The 18,003-nt window shown below is 36.5% G+C and overlaps 1 protein-coding gene across 8 annotated transcripts; it reads right to left on the bottom strand.

The window, feature by feature from the left end:
- Positions 1-529: 529 nt before the first annotated feature.
- Positions 530-17,975, bottom strand: CUNH4orf47 (chromosome unknown C4orf47 homolog). 8 transcript variants are annotated; one of them, XM_004757764.3, is made up of 8 exons: positions 17,720-17,975; positions 15,089-15,224; positions 13,114-13,333; positions 11,982-12,119; positions 11,812-11,887; positions 8,260-8,439; positions 2,835-3,004; positions 530-767 (listed from the first exon to the last, which is right to left on the bottom strand). In XM_004757764.3, the coding sequence occupies exons 2-8, from the start codon at positions 15,186-15,188 to the stop codon at positions 719-721; spliced, it is 933 nt and encodes a 310-aa protein (XP_004757821.1). In that variant the 5' UTR covers positions 15,189-15,224; positions 17,720-17,975; the 3' UTR covers positions 530-718. The 8 variants fall into 8 exon arrangements, with proteins under 8 accessions (XP_004757821.1, XP_004757818.1, XP_004757819.1 ...); XM_004757761.3 differs by lacking the exon at positions 17,720-17,975 and adding an exon at positions 17,274-17,713; XM_004757762.3 differs by having other exon boundaries at positions 531-767; positions 15,089-15,272; positions 17,720-17,974.
- Between the last annotated feature and the right edge of the window lie 28 nt (positions 17,976-18,003).

Genomic DNA, 18,003 nt, shown 5'->3' with positions numbered 1-18,003 from the left:
TACAAATGCGCATGACAGGACACCAAAGACAAACTTCATCCACCTTGTAACTTTGTATTTTTATAAGATACTCAACTAAAAGGGCATTCCCCATTTTCCCTTCCTCCAACTCATCCTGGGGCTGCCACTGGCTAATACGAAGTTCTACACAGGCCATAAATAGAAGGCATGAAACTACATAAAAGGAGACATTTACCTCACTCTGTAAAGTGTATACATTAATCTATGCAATAGGAGTGGATCCATATTTCTTTTTGATGTTAAGAATGCTTTAATAGGCTGTGACACTTGGGAGAAGCTGTCATTCCAATTTTCAGATATCTCCAGGAAGAAATACAAGGTAAGAACTTAATGTGCTCTTTCCATCCCACCAGCCCCAGCCTTCACCCTGGATTTCCAAGCTTGCAATTCTTCAACATTAGGACTAAGCTTTCAAATGATAGACAGCACTTAAGAATTTTATGGAAGGTCTAAACATTATATTCTCCCCAGAACACATATCTAAACAAAGATCAATAACCATATATTAAATTATTAAGAAATACTGTTTATTTGTTAAGTAATAGTACTAAAGCAAGGAAGAATATTAGAATTTCAGGCTCAAATATCTTTTAAATGTTTGAGATATGTTCCACATCTTATGTTTTTTGCAAATAGTTAGCACTCGATAATGAATTATTGGTAGTCACAACCTAGAAAGCTATTTGTCTTCCAGATGCTAATAGGACTGTACTGAAGCAGTCTTGTAGTTCTTCGTATTTAGTGCCCTAAAATTGGAAAATAAATGCACATTTAATTTTTTAGGTGTAGGTAATATATCTGTATATTCTTATAAAAAAAGTTTTGCAATAAAAAATTAATCATCTAAAACCAAACTCTCTCATCAGATTAAAAATTGTCACTTAAAATATAAATTAAGAGGGAAAAATTAGTTTGGAGGACCAATTTTAAATATCGCGCAGAGAGAATGCATGTATGTGAGCAGGCGGAGCAGAAAGGCAGGCAGGGGAGGGGAGGCCAAAGGGAGAGAGAAAGAATCTTAAGCAGACACCAGCCTACAAATAAATAATTAGGGTAAGGGATGCTTGGATGATTCAGTCAGTTGAGCATCTGACTTGATTTTGACTGGTCATATGCACTTGGGGTTGTGGGATGGAGCCCTGCATCAGGCTCTGCACTTGGTGCAGTGTTCTTGGGATTCTCTCTCCCCCTCTCACTCTGCATTTCCCCCTACTTGCAAGCCGTCTAAAATAAATAAATAAATAAAATATTTAAATAAATAAATAAACCTGGGGTAAAAAAAAAAAAAAGCTAAAACTTGCTTTTGGATAATATTTACAATAATATAAAAAGTATCAATAAACTCAAAATTGCTAAACAGAAGATAAACTTCTGATTATCCAAAAGAGCAATGTTATTCTCTCTGCCACAAGCAAATTTATCATAGAACTTTCTCAGGTCTGTTCTATGGATAGAAAAGAACACTCGGAAAACCTGCAACTGCCCCCCTCCCCCACCTCCACAAAAAAAAACACATCTATTTGAGGGTAAGTGTGGTGAAGAAAATACTGATTTTACCCTCTGGTTCTGTATTACGTAGATAGAGCTGGGCAGAGTACTGATAGAAAAGAGGCTTGCCAAAGGATGAAGATCAAAGGACATGAGAGAAGGACTCTATATATTCACATTTCCACCAACTAGTCCCTTAGAACATTATGCCTTTAGACAACAGATTACATAAATAATGATGAGCAGTCTTATTTTGGGGATAGGAGAGTAAGATTTACATTATAATCATTGCTCACAAATGATACAGATGTACTGAGATATTTTAATGAAAGAAAAGATTATGAATTTGGTGTCCTTTACCTAATCTAGTGTATGGTTACACTGAAGTTAGAAATATATAAATTAGCTTAATTTGTAATAAAACTTTTTCAGTAAATAGATAGAAAGGTAATCAAATCAATTCTTCCACTTATGCATGATGTTGGACACAAACAAAGAAGGAATGATGGACTGTCCTTCTCTAATTTACATTTTGAACTCCTGAGAACTTTTTTCAGTTTTGAGAGTGCTCAAACCTTGGGTAAAATTGAACTTTTAAGATACTTTAATAATATACTTTTCTTTAAAGTATTATAAAGTGATGCTGATAGCTTTTTTAACTAACCAAAATATTTCCTAGAAGATTTCATAAAAGATTATTTCAAGGGCGCCTGGGTGGCTCAGTGGGTTGAGCCACTGCCTTCGGCTCAGGTCATGATCTCAGGGTCCTGGGATCGAGTCCCGCATCAGGCTCTCTGCTCAGCGGGGAGCCTGCTTCCTTCCTCTCTCTCTCTGCCTGCCTCTCTGCCTACCTGTAATCTCTCTCTATCAAATAAATAAATAAAATCTTTAAAAAAAAAGATTATTTCAAACTTAAGAGGTCTTAAGTGTCATTAGAATTCCTCATAATTACTGAGAGCCTGGAGCCCACATAAAGATAATAATTTAACAAAGATCAAAAACACCCCTTGAAAAACAATGTTAACTGTACTGCTAACTGAACTATAAATATCTAAACAGCCTCAAACAACTCATAATGATACTACAGAATTGCTTTAAAAATAATGAACAGAATAGTTTATACAGATAAATTGGGCTTTTTCTATTAGAAATTTCAGAATATGGGGAAACTTCTACATGGGAGAGCCTCTACATAAAAGGAGCTGAGATTTTCAAAGACACTTAGATATGTCATTGTTTAAAGTATGTATAAATAAGAGATATTAGGGATCAAAAAGTCAAAAACAATTTCTCTTAGTTTACAGGCTAAGATAACAAATTACTACCTTTTGACATTCAAAGTCATTATACTTTCAACCGGTCTGCTCTTTGGTCCACCTGGTGGGTGAAAAATCTTAGCATCTTTGCTGGAAATCTGGGTTGCCAATTTAACCACATAAGGGTCAGCAGAATGTGAAGGGTAAGGGTCAAATGTTCCTGCTTTCATTCCACCAGCCTACAAATAAAAATGAGACAATCTAATGTAGTTTTGTAAACTGCTTCTAACAAAATTAGATTTTGAGGAAGTTCAAATATATTTGTGTATTGTCTACGGAGTTGGTTTTACATTTAAAGAAAGTTGTCTGTACAGACATACCTCAGAGATATTGGGGGCTCAGTTCAAGACAACTGCAATGAAATGAATATCACAAAAAGCAAGCTAAAGATTTTTTTGGTTTCTCAGTACATTTAAAGTTATATTCACACTATGCTAGAGTCTATTAACTGTGTAATAGGATAGTGTCAAAAAGAACAATGCACATACCTTACTTTAATAATGTTTTACTGCTAAAGGCAAAAATTACTAAACATCATTTGAGCTTTCAGTGAATCATTATTTTTGCTGATGGAAATTCTTGCCTTGATGTGCTAATGGTTGCTTACTGACCAGGTGGTGACTGCTGAAGGTTAGTGTGGCTATGGCAATTTCTTAAAATAAGACAATCAAGTTTGCCATATTGATGGACTCTTCCTCTCATCAATGATTTCCTTGTAACACGCAACCTGCTTGACAATGTTTTACCCACAGCGGAGAACCTCTTTCAAATTGGAGTCGATCCTCTCAAACTCTGCTGCTGCTTTATCACCTAAATTTATGTCATATTCTAAATCCTTTGGTGTCATTTCAACAATCTTCACAGCATCTTCATCAGGAGTAGATGCCATCTTAAGAAACTACTTTCTTTGCTCAGACATAAGAAGCAACCCCTCATCCATTAAACTCTGATCATGAGATAATAGCAGTTCAGTCCCATCTCTGGGCTCCTCTTCTGATTCCAGTTTTCTTGCTGTTTCCACCACATCTTCAGTTCCTTCCTCCACTGAAGTTGGAACGCCTCAAAGTCATCCATGAGGGTTGGAATCAACCTCCAGACTGTTGATATTTTGACCTCTTCCCATGAATTATCGATATTCTTAATAGCATCTAGATTGGTGAATCCTTTCCAGAAGGCGTTCAAATGACTTTGCCCAGATCCATCAGAGGAGTCACTATCTACGACAGCTATAGCCTTATGATATGTATTTCTTAAATTATAAGACTTGAAAGTTGAATTTATTCCATGATCCATGGGCTGCTGAATAGATGTGTTAACAAGCATGAAAACAACAAATCTCATTGTATATTGCCATCACTCTTGGGTGACCAGAGGTATTGTCAATAACCAGTAATATTTTGAATCTTTTTTTTTTTTCTGAGCAGTAGGTCTCAACTGTAGGCTTAAAATATTCAGTAAATCCTGTCATAAACAAATGTGCTGTCATCCAGGCTTTGTTGTTCCCTTTATAGAACCCAGAGTAGATTTATCATAATTCTTAAGGGCCCTATAATTTTGGTTATCTAAGTGGGCACTGGATTCAACTTAAAGCCACCAGCTGCATTAGCCCCTAACAAGAGAGCCAGCCTGTCCTTTGTAGCTTTGAAGCCAGACAGTGAACTCTCCTCTCCAGCTCTTGAAGTCATAGATGGTATCTTCTTCCAATAAAAGGCTGTTTCATCTACATTAAAAATCTGTTGCTGAGTGTAGCCACCATCATGAATTCTCTTAGCTAGGTCTTCTTAGCTGTAATTTGCTGCAGCTGTATCAGCACTTGTTGCCTTACCTTACACTTTTATGTTACGGAGATGGCTTCCTTCCTTAAACCTCATGGACCAACTTCAGCTAGCCTCAACTTTTCTTCTGCAGCTTCTTTACTTCTCTCAGCCTTCATAGGAAAGAGGGGGGGCCTTGCTTTGACATAAGGAAATGTTGAGGCAGCCTTGATCTTCTAAACACTAAAACTTTCTCCATCAGCAAGAAGCGGGTTTTGCTTCCTATCATTTATGTGTACTGGGGTAGCACTTTTAATTTCCTTCAAGAACTGTTCCTTTACATTCACAACTTGAGTAACTGTTTGGCACAACATTCCTAGCCTTTCAGCCTATCTCTGCTTTCAATATGTCTTCATCATTTCTAGCATGTGATTTAAAGTGAGACATGCAGGGCACCTGGGTGGCTCTGTCCATTAAGCTTCCGACTCTTGATTTTGGCTCAGGCCATGATCTCAGGTTCATGAGATCGAGCCCCTCATAGGGCTCTGCACTCAGCAGAAAGTCTGCTTGAGATTTCTCATTCCCTCTCCTCTGTACCTTCTCTCTCCAACTCTGTCTCTTTCTCCCTCTCTAAAAAAAAAAAATAATAAAGTGACACATGCAACTCCTCCTTTCACATGAACACTATTGCAGGGTTATTAATTGGCCTAATCTCAATATTGCTGGTTCTCAGGGAAGGGGGAATTCCAAGGGAGAATGGCCAGTCCATGGAGCAGTCAGAACACACGACACTGATCAGTTAAGTTCACCGTCTTACATAGGTGGTATTCCTGTTACCCCCCACACAAACAATGACAATAGTAACAGCAAAGATCACATTGATCACAGATCACCACAACAAATATACTAATAGTAAAGAAGTTCAAAATATTGCAAGAAGTATTAAAATGTGACACAGAGACACAAAGTAAGCAAATACTGTTGGGAAAATGGTGTCAATAGACGTGCTCCAAACAGGATTGTCACAAACCTGCAATTTGTTAAAAAAAAAAAAAAAAAAAAAAAAAAAAACCGTATCTGTGAAGCACAGTAAAGCAAAGCCCAATAAAACTAAGTTTGCCTGTACTTTTCAAATACGAGCAGTCTCCCTGCCGCCAATTTTAAGGGGCAAGACACTGTTATTTACAAGAGTTCTCTATTAAAATGCAAATGTTTACAAAAAGGTAATATTCCAAATTCCTGTCAATTATTAATATTTTAGTAAGAGTTTACCAGATCAGGCTATCATCTAGTTAAGGAGTGAACCTATTACTGAGGGAATAAGACTTAGGTCAAATATATTTTAATACAGAAAGGAGCTGGGGGCTCAGAACAAGAGGATGCTCAGAGAAGAGGCCAAAGCTAAGATCTGTCCAACTGGGAGGCTGACATAACATTAGTTTATTAAATATCAGTCAATGATGAAAAAGATATAAAAAATAAAAGCTTTAAAAAATAAGGAATAGTACATAGAAACAGAAATGGAGAGGAAAATGTGATCTATTTTATACTTTTTTTATAGTCTACTAAAAGAAGTCAATTATTTTTTGACCTGTGCATAAAAGAAATTATTTCCTTGACTATTTAAGCTGATTTGCCACAATTTTAATCTCTTTATTATATATAGCTACTAAGAAAACTCTACAGAATCATAATAAACCATTTAAGAAGGCATTCTTTATCTTACAGTATCTAAGCCAAATATACATGAAAATTAAATTAAAAGATATAATTTTAATATTTCAAGTTTTCCACCTGAGGACATATAGATTGTTTTGAATCTATGCTAACATCTACTCATAACAAAATAGATCAAAGCATACAAAAAAAAATGGACAGACCAGTTACACTTAATGTTATTGATGCAAAAATACTTAAAATATTAACAAATAAAATAAACTAGTACACTTAGAGATTAATACAACATGGGTAAGTGGAATTCATCCCAAGAAATCTATTATTATTATTCATCTTATAACAAGTAAAAAAGAGAAAAAAATGGTCTAAGTAGATTACACCAAAACATTCAATATAATTCTACATACATTCCTGATTTATCCCTATTTTTGGCATCTATAAACATGAAACACTAGAAAAAATTCAAGTAATTCAGTAAATTCAAGAGTAAGGCAAAGGATGGCCACCACTGCTAACCTACGCTATTAGACAAGAACATGACTTAAGAGCTACAAATACTGGAAAGGAGGGAGCAAAATTATTTGCAGATAATGTAATCATATATCTGAAAATCTAAAGAGAATCAAGTAATACCCATTAGAACATAAGAAAACTTAATGAAATAGCCAATTATCAAATGTTTTTATAAAGATAAATTACATAAGGGAATATATGATGGGGAAAAAAACATGTTGACTAGAGCCTTAAAATACATAAAATGCAGGGTATATAAACCTGTGTGAAGTAAAATATAGAATTCTACAAGGTACTAAAGGTTTTTATAAGTAGTTTATTTCTAGATGAGAAGATTCAAATCATAAATATGCTAATACATCCAAAAATCTGAAGATTTAACTTTTAAGCAAAATACCAAACATCATCTTTCTCCCCAAATCTTTAGAAAATAACCTCAAAGTTCTAGAGAGTAAATGTGGGGAAATAGGCAATGTAATCTTTTTAAAGAGTAGCAAGAAGAAACTAGACCATACTAAATCAAAATGTAATTAAAAGTAGCTTGGTATAGATAGAAATAAACATCAAACAAAATAGAAATTGAAGGGGAAAATGGGAATTTTGACTTGACAAGGGTGCCATTTCAAAGCAGTGGTATTAAAAATTATTCTATCAGTGATATTAGTGTCTTTTTAAAAAAACGATTTTCTTGAAGTCTAATTCACATCAGTAAACTACCCATTTAAAGTTACAATTCTATGACTTTTGAGAGTTGTATATGCCCTTGAAACCATGACTGCAATCAAGATACAGAGCACATTCTCCCCCAAAGTTTCCCCCTGCCTTAAAAACTGGATTTTGAGGGGCACCTGTGTGCTCAGCACAAAGAATTGATAAATTTGACCACATCAAATTATCAAATTTCTGAATAGCACAAAATACCATAAATGAAGTCAAAGGTTCAAGACTAAAAAAAATTATTTTCAACACAAATGACAAAATATCATTTACACATTAAAAGATCTTATAAATTGATACGAAAAAGACAAATATCCCAGTAGAAAATCTGCAGGGAAAATGAACAGGCAATGCACAGAATACTAAGGTTTGTAAACTATAAGAAGCATTTTTATTTTTATTCACACTTGTAAACCTCAGCAGAGTAGGAAAGAATTCATTTTAATCACCATTTCACAAACTAAAAGATGGTCTGGATTTTTGTGGTTTTGTGCCTAAGATCTAGAGAGGAACTGAGAAAATTCACTGTAAACTGAAATACACTTAAAGTCACAAATAATTATTTCAAGAACTCCATTATTCCCTATACTAGCCAGGCTTTGTGACTTTTCATAATTTTGTTAAAATAAATTTCACAATTCTTACTGTGTACAATACCAATGTGAATCATAGATGGAAGTTTGTTATTTACATGGCTAATAAAATGATTTGACAGAAAGAAGCAACAGTTCTTTATAATGTGTAATAATCTCATTAAAATTTTTTTAACTTACCTTTTTACCTGGAGAAGAGGGCTTAAAGGGGTGTGAAAGTAATTCTTTCTTCTCTGTTTTTTTAATTGGTGGTAAAGTTTTCTCAAACGAATAAGGATTGGTATCAAAATATTCCCTTGGGTAAAGGTTTAACTTGAAAGGTGTTCCTTTAACTAAACGGTGGTGTTCTTCATTCTCCTTCTGTAAATCAGAGTTTGAAACTATGTAACAAATGATTCAAATGATGCAAAATGATTAAATTTTTCTTTTATATTTTAAAACATGCATGTAGATTTTTTAAATATATACTGCTAGGTTCACTTTAAAACATTCATTTGTTATGTTTTGTTTCTATGATACAAAAGATACCACCTCTTCCACACTACAGTGGTAAGGATAACCATTCAATTTATTCTTTTGGGTAGTGTTTCTCAAATTTTAGTTTTCATAGGAAATTCTTGATAATTTATTTAAAATACAAATTACAAGCTCTTCTCTCAAAGATTTCTGATCCTCTTGGTCTGCTAGACGATCCTCAAATCTGTAGTTTTGTCAGTCACCCCCAGGTGATGCTGATGCAGGTACCATAAAGCAATGCTTTAAAGATCACCTTTTGCTAGAATATTGTGTTTGTTTTACCAACTCCTGCACTGTAGTATTCAGTTGAGTACGAATCAGCACATATATGTGAGTAAATAGGGGATGCCTGGGTGGCTCAGTGGGTTAAGCCTCTGCCTTCGGCTCAGGTCATGATCTCAGGGTCCTGGGACTGAGTCCCACATCGGGCTCTCTGCTCAGTGGGGAGTCTGCTTCCTCCTCTCTCTCTTTCTCTCTCTGCCTGACTCTCTGCCTACTTGTGATCTCTGTCTGTCAAATACGTAAATAAAAATCTTTTAAAAAATTATATATGAGTAAACTACTCAAAGGCAAAAAAAGAACCACCTTAAAAGACTAGAGGTAACAGTGCCTGGCTCTTACCACGGGGCTGGCAACAGTTCTGGTTCCATCAGCTATACTGGAAAACATGGCTGCTAGGGCCCAGGGTAGAGCACACAGAAAGGGGTGACCTCAGGCGCAGGGACACTTAGCCCTAGATTGAGCATTGCTCCTATCCCACCTAACAAATCTTAAAAGTGAGACCTGAAAAAATTCCAACAGTTTCCAAGTCATTTCACTGCATCCCAGAACAAAGCCCAAGAATTTTTTTTTTTTTTAAGATTTTTTCTTTATTTATCTAACAGAGATCACAAGTAGGCAGAGAGGCAGGCAGAGAGAGAGGAGGAAGCAGGCTCCCTGCAGAGCAGAAAGCCCGATGTGGGGCTCGATCCCAGGACCCTGGGACCACGACCTGAGCCGAAGGCAGAGGCTTAACCCACTGAGCCACCCAGGTGCCCCAAGAATTTTTATAATATAAGAAAACATACAGCACTCAACAAAGTAAATGTCACAGTGCCTGACATCCAATCAAAAATCATTAATAATACAAAGTAGAAAAATATGACCTCAAAGAAGAAAAACCAGTAATTCAAAATTAACCAAGAACTGACATAGATGTTACAATTAACAGAAAAGGAAATTGAAACAATAATCAAACTGTATACTAACTATAGAGACATATAAGATATATTTTTTTAAGAAACCAATGAAGTAGAACTTCTGGAGAGCAAAAACACAATGTGTGAGATTAGAAATACACACATGAAATACCAGATCTTGCAGAAGAATAGATTAGTGACCTTAAGGACATAGAAAAAGAAACAATTCAAAATGGAATACAGAAAAGGAAAAAGAGAAGTAAAACAAACAACAAAAAACAAAGCAAACAGAGCACTGATAATCTGTGGGACAATTTCAAGAGATCTAATGCATATGTAAAAGGGGTCCCTGAGAGAGAAGAGAAAGATAAAAGAACAGAAAAAATAACTGAAGAAATAATAGCTGAAAATATTCCAACTTTGATGAAAACTATAAACCCACAAGTCCAAGAAGCTCAATAAACTCCAAGAAGAAGCAAGATGAAAACACTACCAAAGCACATCATAATCAAATTACTCAAACGAGTAACATACAAATCTTAAAAGTAGCCAAAGAAGAGAGGACAGTAAGTACATACAGAAGAACAACAAAAATCAGCATGACAGCAGATTTCTTGTCAGAAACAAGCAAGAATGCAACAGGGTAAGCTCTTTAAAATTCTAAAAAAATACATAAAATTTCTGACTTTTAAATAATAAGTTCTGAAAATAAGAGCAGAACTTTACTATTAGGAGAGAAAAGTATTTTATGCACATAAAGTTTCGGATAAGACTAATTACTGGGGCGGCCAAGGGGCTCAATCGGTTAGGTGACTGCCTTCCGGCTCAGGTCATGATCCCAGGGACCTGGGATCAAGTCCTGAGTTGGGCTCTCTGCTCAGTGGGGAGTCTGCTTATCCCTTTCCCCTCCCCCGTTCGTTCTCTCTCTCAAATACATAAATAAAATCTTAAAAAAAAAGACTACTGAGTCACTGATAAAACTGCTTTGTGTATATTTGTATGTTATTACTATTCCTACAGATGAAAAGTAGCTTATACATAATTTTGTGATAATCCATACATAGCAACAAAGATGCTTGTTAAATGACCAAGGTTCTGCCCAATTTAATAGAAAACTTTTCCTGGGTTTGGACACACCCCTTTGCAAAAATGGCCACTATCCTTCTATCTCGTGGCCCTACTGCTGCTTAAAGTCACCACGGAAAAATTGTTGAAAACTGCATGCCTAAAACAACAACAACAACAACAAAAACTAATAAAATGTTGCCATTTAAGTTCTATTGTTTAATGTCCAAACGAATTTGACTTTTCATTAATGCCAGTTTCCTCTAAGTTATATTGAAATTGTTAAATTATGTTAATACTGCTCCAAAATTTATAAGGTTTCCCCTACTCATTCCCATACAGGCTTTGTCTATATAAGCGACTATGTTTCATTCAAAGTCAAATATTATATAAAATGCGTATAGAGGCATATACGCGCACATTTAGCTTTTATTTCTATCATTAAATAGAGTACTTTCCTCCCATCCTATCACTCTCTTTTCTGTAGGTATTCACTATTCACCCATTCTCTTCCTTTGACATTCTCCTCTCTCCCTATCACTCCTGCATTGCATTCATTGATCATAATGGCTCGACTAGGCCGCAGGTACTGCCGCTACTGCATTAGCCACAAGAAACCAGGGTGTAGTGGGAATATGGCTAAGGTTTGAGACATGGCTCTTCTACTCAAAATAGGACATAGCTGATCAGGCCAAGTTAACTGAAGTCTCATAGCAGTTGAGAGAGATATAAGGTCGATGTGATAAACTATACCAGGAGTTAAAAGCTCATCCTGGGAAGAGTGAAAAGATATATAGCAAGATATGGATATCAATATCAAAAAGGTAAAATTATCACAAATCATAAGTATCAGTCTACCATTGCCCTAGTAAAACAAATACTGATAAAATAAAACAATGCATAATTAGATCACAAATGAGTTCTCTAGGTCAACTAACAAAGATTGAAGAAAGTTAAAAATAGATTATTTTACCTTATAATTTAGTTTCGGTGCATCATAGAAATCAGCAGAGTGTGAAAACTGCTTACCAATGGTAATATTTGCATAGCTAAGGGAGGAAATTAAGTAATGGTGATTTTAGGATTCAGAAATTTAAATTTAAGTTCAAAACAAATTATATGAAAGTATGAAAAACATCTTACCCATATCCAGTTCCTTTCTTTCCTGGGTTTGTGTATAAATTCTTTCCAGGTGCCTCATATTTTTCTCTGGGTTTTGACTGTGCACTGAAGAATGGCACGGGACCACCTAATGTGCCATAGTAGCTTCCTAAACCACATCTTAAATACAGTTTTTTTAAAAAAGAGGCAAATTAATACAGCAAATTTTGTATTATACATATTTGATCACAATTTATTTAAAGAATGACTGAAAAAGGAACAAAATAATGCAACGGAACTGACTTGCCTAACTTTGGTAAGAAAAAAGCAACCAACGTTTTTAGTTTTTAATTTTCCCCATTTTCCAAAGTCACAAATTTTCTAGTGAGATAATGTTTTTATTTTTTATGCTTATTTTAAATGTTCCATATAAACAAAATTTCATAATCTCTAGGAAGTGAAAATAGTTTCCATTAATTCAGGAGATTACAGCTTTACTAACCTCAAAAAAATAGGACAATTAAGCACAAAATTGGCCTTCAACCAATCCTCACCACAAATTCTACACACATTACAGAATGTGCATTAATGTCATATCATAAAGCTTATATATAATATGATACACCAGACTACATGATTTTCTTTGTTTAGTGGTTTAAAGGTAAGAAAAAAATGGACCTTCACATTAATAACTGTCTCAACTAAAATACTGTTAAACTCTATGCATGTATCTTCACCATGATTTTTAAATAACACCTTCATAAATTATCTTCTTTATCAAAAAAAGGGCTTCTCTTAATTTTATAATTTTTATGTATACATTTTTAAAGTTTTTACAAAGCAAAAAAAAAAAAAAAAAAGAGTAAAGGGCACAGATGACCCAAGATAGCTTTTTCAAGGTTTTGAAACAAATGTATTTGCATTATTTAGCCGGCTTTTATTACATGAACTAATAGAGAGCAATGACATAATCAAAAATCTAATGAGATGAGGATCTACTTAGAACTACCTATCAACCTGTATCACCCAATATTAACTGTCTCCACCTCCAAAACAAGTGTAAAAGTTTAAAAAATGGATCATACTTCTTAAGTCCTCCAGAATAATACACAATTTGAGCTAGAGTAGAGAAAAGGACAGGAGACATATCTATGACTTTTCCCCAAACACTTACGGCTTTTTATCTCCACTACTAGGGAGGAAGGCTTTGCCTAGATTTTTTTTGGCTTCTTCCATCATACGCTGTCTCCTCACTTGGTTCAGACTTACATAGCCTTCACCTTCAAATATCCTTACAAAATGGGGATCAAAATAACCAGCCTGGAGATTCGACATTTCTTTGGATCCCCCAGGTAGCATCTGTTTATTTTTGCTTGCAGCCTCATTAAAAGGTCCTTTAAAAATAAATTAGGAATATCATAATTTTGAGCTCACTAATAATTAAAGAACATGAAAAATAACTGAGAAAAGTTTCAAACTGTGGGATTGGGCCCAGTGAGTTCTGAGTTCTAAATACTGTCTCGAAACGTTCACTGAAAGCTCCGTGTTAGAGTACATTCACAATAAGACCTAAGAGGTTTCCACTAAACCATTTTATTAATTAGGTCCTGGTTATAGGCTCTGAATTTTAGAGCTGAAAAAGACCCTGAAAATTATTTAATCCAATGTTTCCCCATCCATAAACTAGAAAACACTGTGTGAGATTATCAGTAAGTACTTGTTGGGGGCGGGGCTGGGGGTTTAGGTTGAATTGAAAGGTGTTCCATCCTCAAACTGAGACAATTCCCCTCCTGGATATATACTCCACACACAGGAGGTTTATACTCACTAAAAGATGTGAACAAGAATTTTCATAGCTGTTTCATTCAGAATATTAAAAAACAAGTAACTACTCAAATGTGCATCAACAGGAGAGCAGATAAATAAATGTGATATATTTATACAACAAAATAGTAGTAGCCCAGCAATTTTTTTAAAAGGCTTTTTTTTATAACAGCCTTTTTTTAAAAAGCCTTATTTATTTACAGTTAGAGCTTCTTTTGAAATTTAGATCTAGGAGCCCTCAATTTGGGAAGTCCTTCGGTAATTTGAAAATTTTTTTGAACTGCAAACAATCCTTAAATCAGCAAGTTATTTAAATTGAGTTTGTATCACTGGTTTTTTAATTGAAATTTTTGAAAAGGTAATATATTCACATGGTTCCAAATCCAATAACATGTTTTTACAATAAATTTTCCTCCCACACTCGTACATCCAGTTCCTCTCCCACAGGAAATCGTGGTATTTTGTTTTCCAGAGAATGTTTAAACATGTCCCAATGAATATTTTCATTTACTTTTCTATCTTTGATGCTTAGTATAATAGATAATAAACAATTCTGCACCTTGATTTTTTTTTTTATTTAACAATATATCTTGGAGATGTTTCACGTCAGTGTATTCTTTTTGTAACAAAGGAGTCACTGAATAACCAAAAATTTAACTAAGTCATTTAAAATGTTTATTTACTTTAGCTCTTTATTATTTATGACTTTTCTAAAAATCCCTTAACTATTCACTTAGTATTTTACTTTTCAGGAAAGCAAGTCATGTATGGCCTTTTGGCATGTAAATGTAAATACTGCTTGCATAAGAAAGTGTCCCATCTGAGAAACCATAAGCTAAAAACAAATTATTCTGCACCTTCAGAAAGAAGTAAAATTACCTAGGACAGAGAATATACAAAGGAAGGGTATCCCAGTGAAAGGAGCTTCCTGTTCTTATAAAATTAAGTTCTCTCTTAACGCTATTGAAATTTTACAATTTTATTCAATTTTAAACTTAATGCTCTAAAATACAGAACAATAAAAAATACCATTTAAAAATATTAAACCCCATGGGACACCTGGGTGGCTCAGTGGGTTAAAGCCTCTGCCTTTGGCTCAGGTGATGATCCCAGGGTCCTGGGATCGAGCCCCGCATCTGGCTCTCTGCTCAGCAGGGAGCCTGCTTCCTCCTCTCTCTCTGCCTGCCTCTCTGCCCAATTGTGATCTCTATCTGTCAAATAAGTAAATAAAATCTTAAAATAAATAAATAAATAAAATATTAAACCCCAAATTTCATATAGTAAGTACCCACTGTTAGGCTGTAAAGAAAACCAGATATACTTACGATTAAATGATGACACATATTTATCACCAACAGTAATATATTCCATCTCACTGAAGAGGCCAATCCTCTCCATATCCGTTTTCCCTCCTTCCACAGGCATGGTTCCTTCTTGTGGTGGTATTCTCTATATTGACAACTTCAGAGGGTTCACTATGGTTATTTCTTTATAGCAAAATCCTACTTTCTTTTGAAAAATCCAGGGAAAAAAGTTCAGGAGAAAGACAATTATTTTTTTTTTTAAAGATTTTTATTTATTTGTTAGAGAGAGAGATACAGAGCGCAAGCACAGGCAGACAGAGTGGCAGGCTAGAGGCAGAGGGAGAAGCAGGCTCCCTGCCAAGCAAGGAGCCCGATGTGGGACTCGATCCCAGGACGCTGGGATCATGACCTGAGCCGAAGGCAGCCGCTTAACCAACTGAGCCACCCAGGCGTCCCAGAAAGACAATTATTAAATTTCAGTCCAAATTACTTGCAGTCTGGGAATTAGCATTCACTGTAAAACAATGTCCCAAACTATGTGGGGAAAGAATCTACTTTGTGGGACTAAAGGGGAATAATAGCATTCAAAATTATGACCTGGAACCTTCCCCTGGATTCTCTGGCTGATGTATCCACAAATAGGAACAAATGTGTATGACAGCATCTGTCACATTGCCATTCATCTGTTGTAAATGATAAAACTGTTACTGTATAGTATAGTACAAATACTGTGTAAAAAACATCTTTCTTTTGAGAAGTTCAAAGTATATTTAAAAATCAGTTACATAAGGGGAGAGGACGCTTTCAGTTTAGAGCAAATAATTTAAACATACTGCGTTGTCTCTGATGTTGGAAATTACAACAGTTTTTCAGAATCCACAACACATACGGTCATTATATGTTATCCTATAGTTCTTTTCTCAACCTTGAATGAATACAAGAAATGTGTCACTGGCAAAATTAGTTCACAAAGGGGATGGATGGGAAAGGACAATTGTCTAGGCAAGATAAAAATTAAGAACAAAAAAACAAATGATAATCCACAATGAATTAAGAGTATTTGTTAAAGGGCAAACTGCAATTGTGAATTTCCTTCTGAAATACCACATTACACATTCAAGTATTTATTTAGATGTTTTTTAATTAAACAGGTTCTGGAAAGGAAAACCAAGAGCTAAGGAATACTTGCTTCCATTTCATCATTATATATTTTTAAATATATTTTTATTTATAAATGTATCTATATAAATATATTTATATACATCATTATATTTTTTAAACATATATTATTTTTTAAATGGTCTCCACATCTAGTGTGGAGCCCCAAAGTGGGGGCTTGAATGCACTACCCTGGGATCAAGACCTGAGCTGAGATCAAGCGTGGGTCCCTTAGACTGAGCCCCCAGGGCACTCCCATAATATTTTTTTAAGTACCAACTAGATGCACTGGGCTTACATTACTGAATAAAACAGACACGGTTTGTGCTTCCCAATTTATAATCCTCGGTAAGACCCTTTTGTCTTGAATTTCAGTGACACTAAACACACTTGCTTGTGTGTTCACAGGCAACTGGGGCTCATCTGAGCATCAACCTTGCTGACGTGTAATACCAAGGCCGCGAGACTCCGTTTAAACAAAAGCATAAGAAGATAGGCTTCCATCCCACCCCCCACACCCCCACCCTTCCTCCTCTTCCCCTGACCAGGTCTGTTTTCAAAGCAAACGTCAGTCATTAGGGGTGTACCACTTTCATCTGCGGCTTGTTTCCAAGCTCCAACCCACTGCTGTTTCACGGACTCAAATCCTTTAAATGGTTCGCAAAGTCCTCTAATCACCCACGTTTGTCACCACGGGGAACCCCACTCCCTGGCACCTGGGCTCCATTTGACTTCTTTCAATTCTCAGATAAGGCTCGCTGCAGCCACAGGACCATGGCACCTGCTGTTTCGCTTCCTGCGAGTACTTCACCGTGCCGACTCCTTTAGTTCCCCCAGCTAACACGGATCCTTCGGGCTGTGTAGCTCATTGATCACTTCTTTAATTATCTCTCACGTACTTCCCTTCCCAAGCCCTCGCCATGGTTTATCTAACGGGTTATGAGTTCACGTACAACGTGTGGGCATCCTTTAATCAACAGCTGTTTTCCTCCACTAAACTGTTGGCTCCACGAGGGCAGGCACCGGGGAGAGTCTGGCTCTTCCTTACCCCAGTGTTTCCAGCGTCTGCGCAGCGCCCGGCGCACGACCCAGCGAGCCACAGAGGGGAAAAGGAAAGGAGAAGTTCCCGCCTTGAATTTTCCCACTACTTAACTCTTCGTGACCCACATTTACAGAATCGTTGGTTCCTTCAACAAACACTTCGCAAACCCCTCCTCTGGGTAAAGCTCGCGGACAGAAGCTAGGAAAACATTTCAAAGGGCACCACGGATCCTGGCCCCAGGTTGCTTACAACCTAAGCCGGCGAGCGCAGGCTGAAGTGTACCCCAAGCTGACTTGGCAAGATTCCCTTAAGCTTCAAGCGCTGAGGGGACGGGGCGGTGGAGGAGGGGCGGAACACTGAAGCGACAGGAAAATGACTTCCATGAAGGAAACAGGCTCTGAGTAGGGACGCATCTAAAGGACAACACCCTGCGGCCCCGAGGACCAAGTCACCTCTCAGAAGGACACCCCGTCCGACAGCCGACACCAGGTCGTCTGAGGTCGGGTCCGCGTTAACTCTGCCACAGGAGCGACAAGGGCTACAAGCCACGTCGCGCCAACTCCTGCGCGCGACGCCTCCCTGCGAAGCGCCTCCGCACGCTCCGCGCGCGGCCTATAGGGACCGTGGCCGCAGCTGTTTATTGTGACGCGTTGCCTCGGGCACGGGAGAACTCGTTTCTAAGTACGCTACGGAAGGATACGTGGAGAGTGTGGAACAGGCGTAAAGACTTTAGAAT

This window comes from Mustela putorius, unplaced genomic scaffold, assembly GCF_011764305.1.
Source record: "Mustela putorius furo isolate JIRA1106 unplaced genomic scaffold, ASM1176430v1.1 tig00003932_pilon_pilon_pilon:0A:0A, whole genome shotgun sequence".
NCBI classification, from domain to species: Eukaryota; Metazoa; Chordata; class Mammalia; order Carnivora; family Mustelidae; genus Mustela; species Mustela putorius.
The sequence above is the reverse complement of the archived record's forward strand: the minus strand, read 5'-3'. Positions and strand labels throughout refer to the sequence as shown.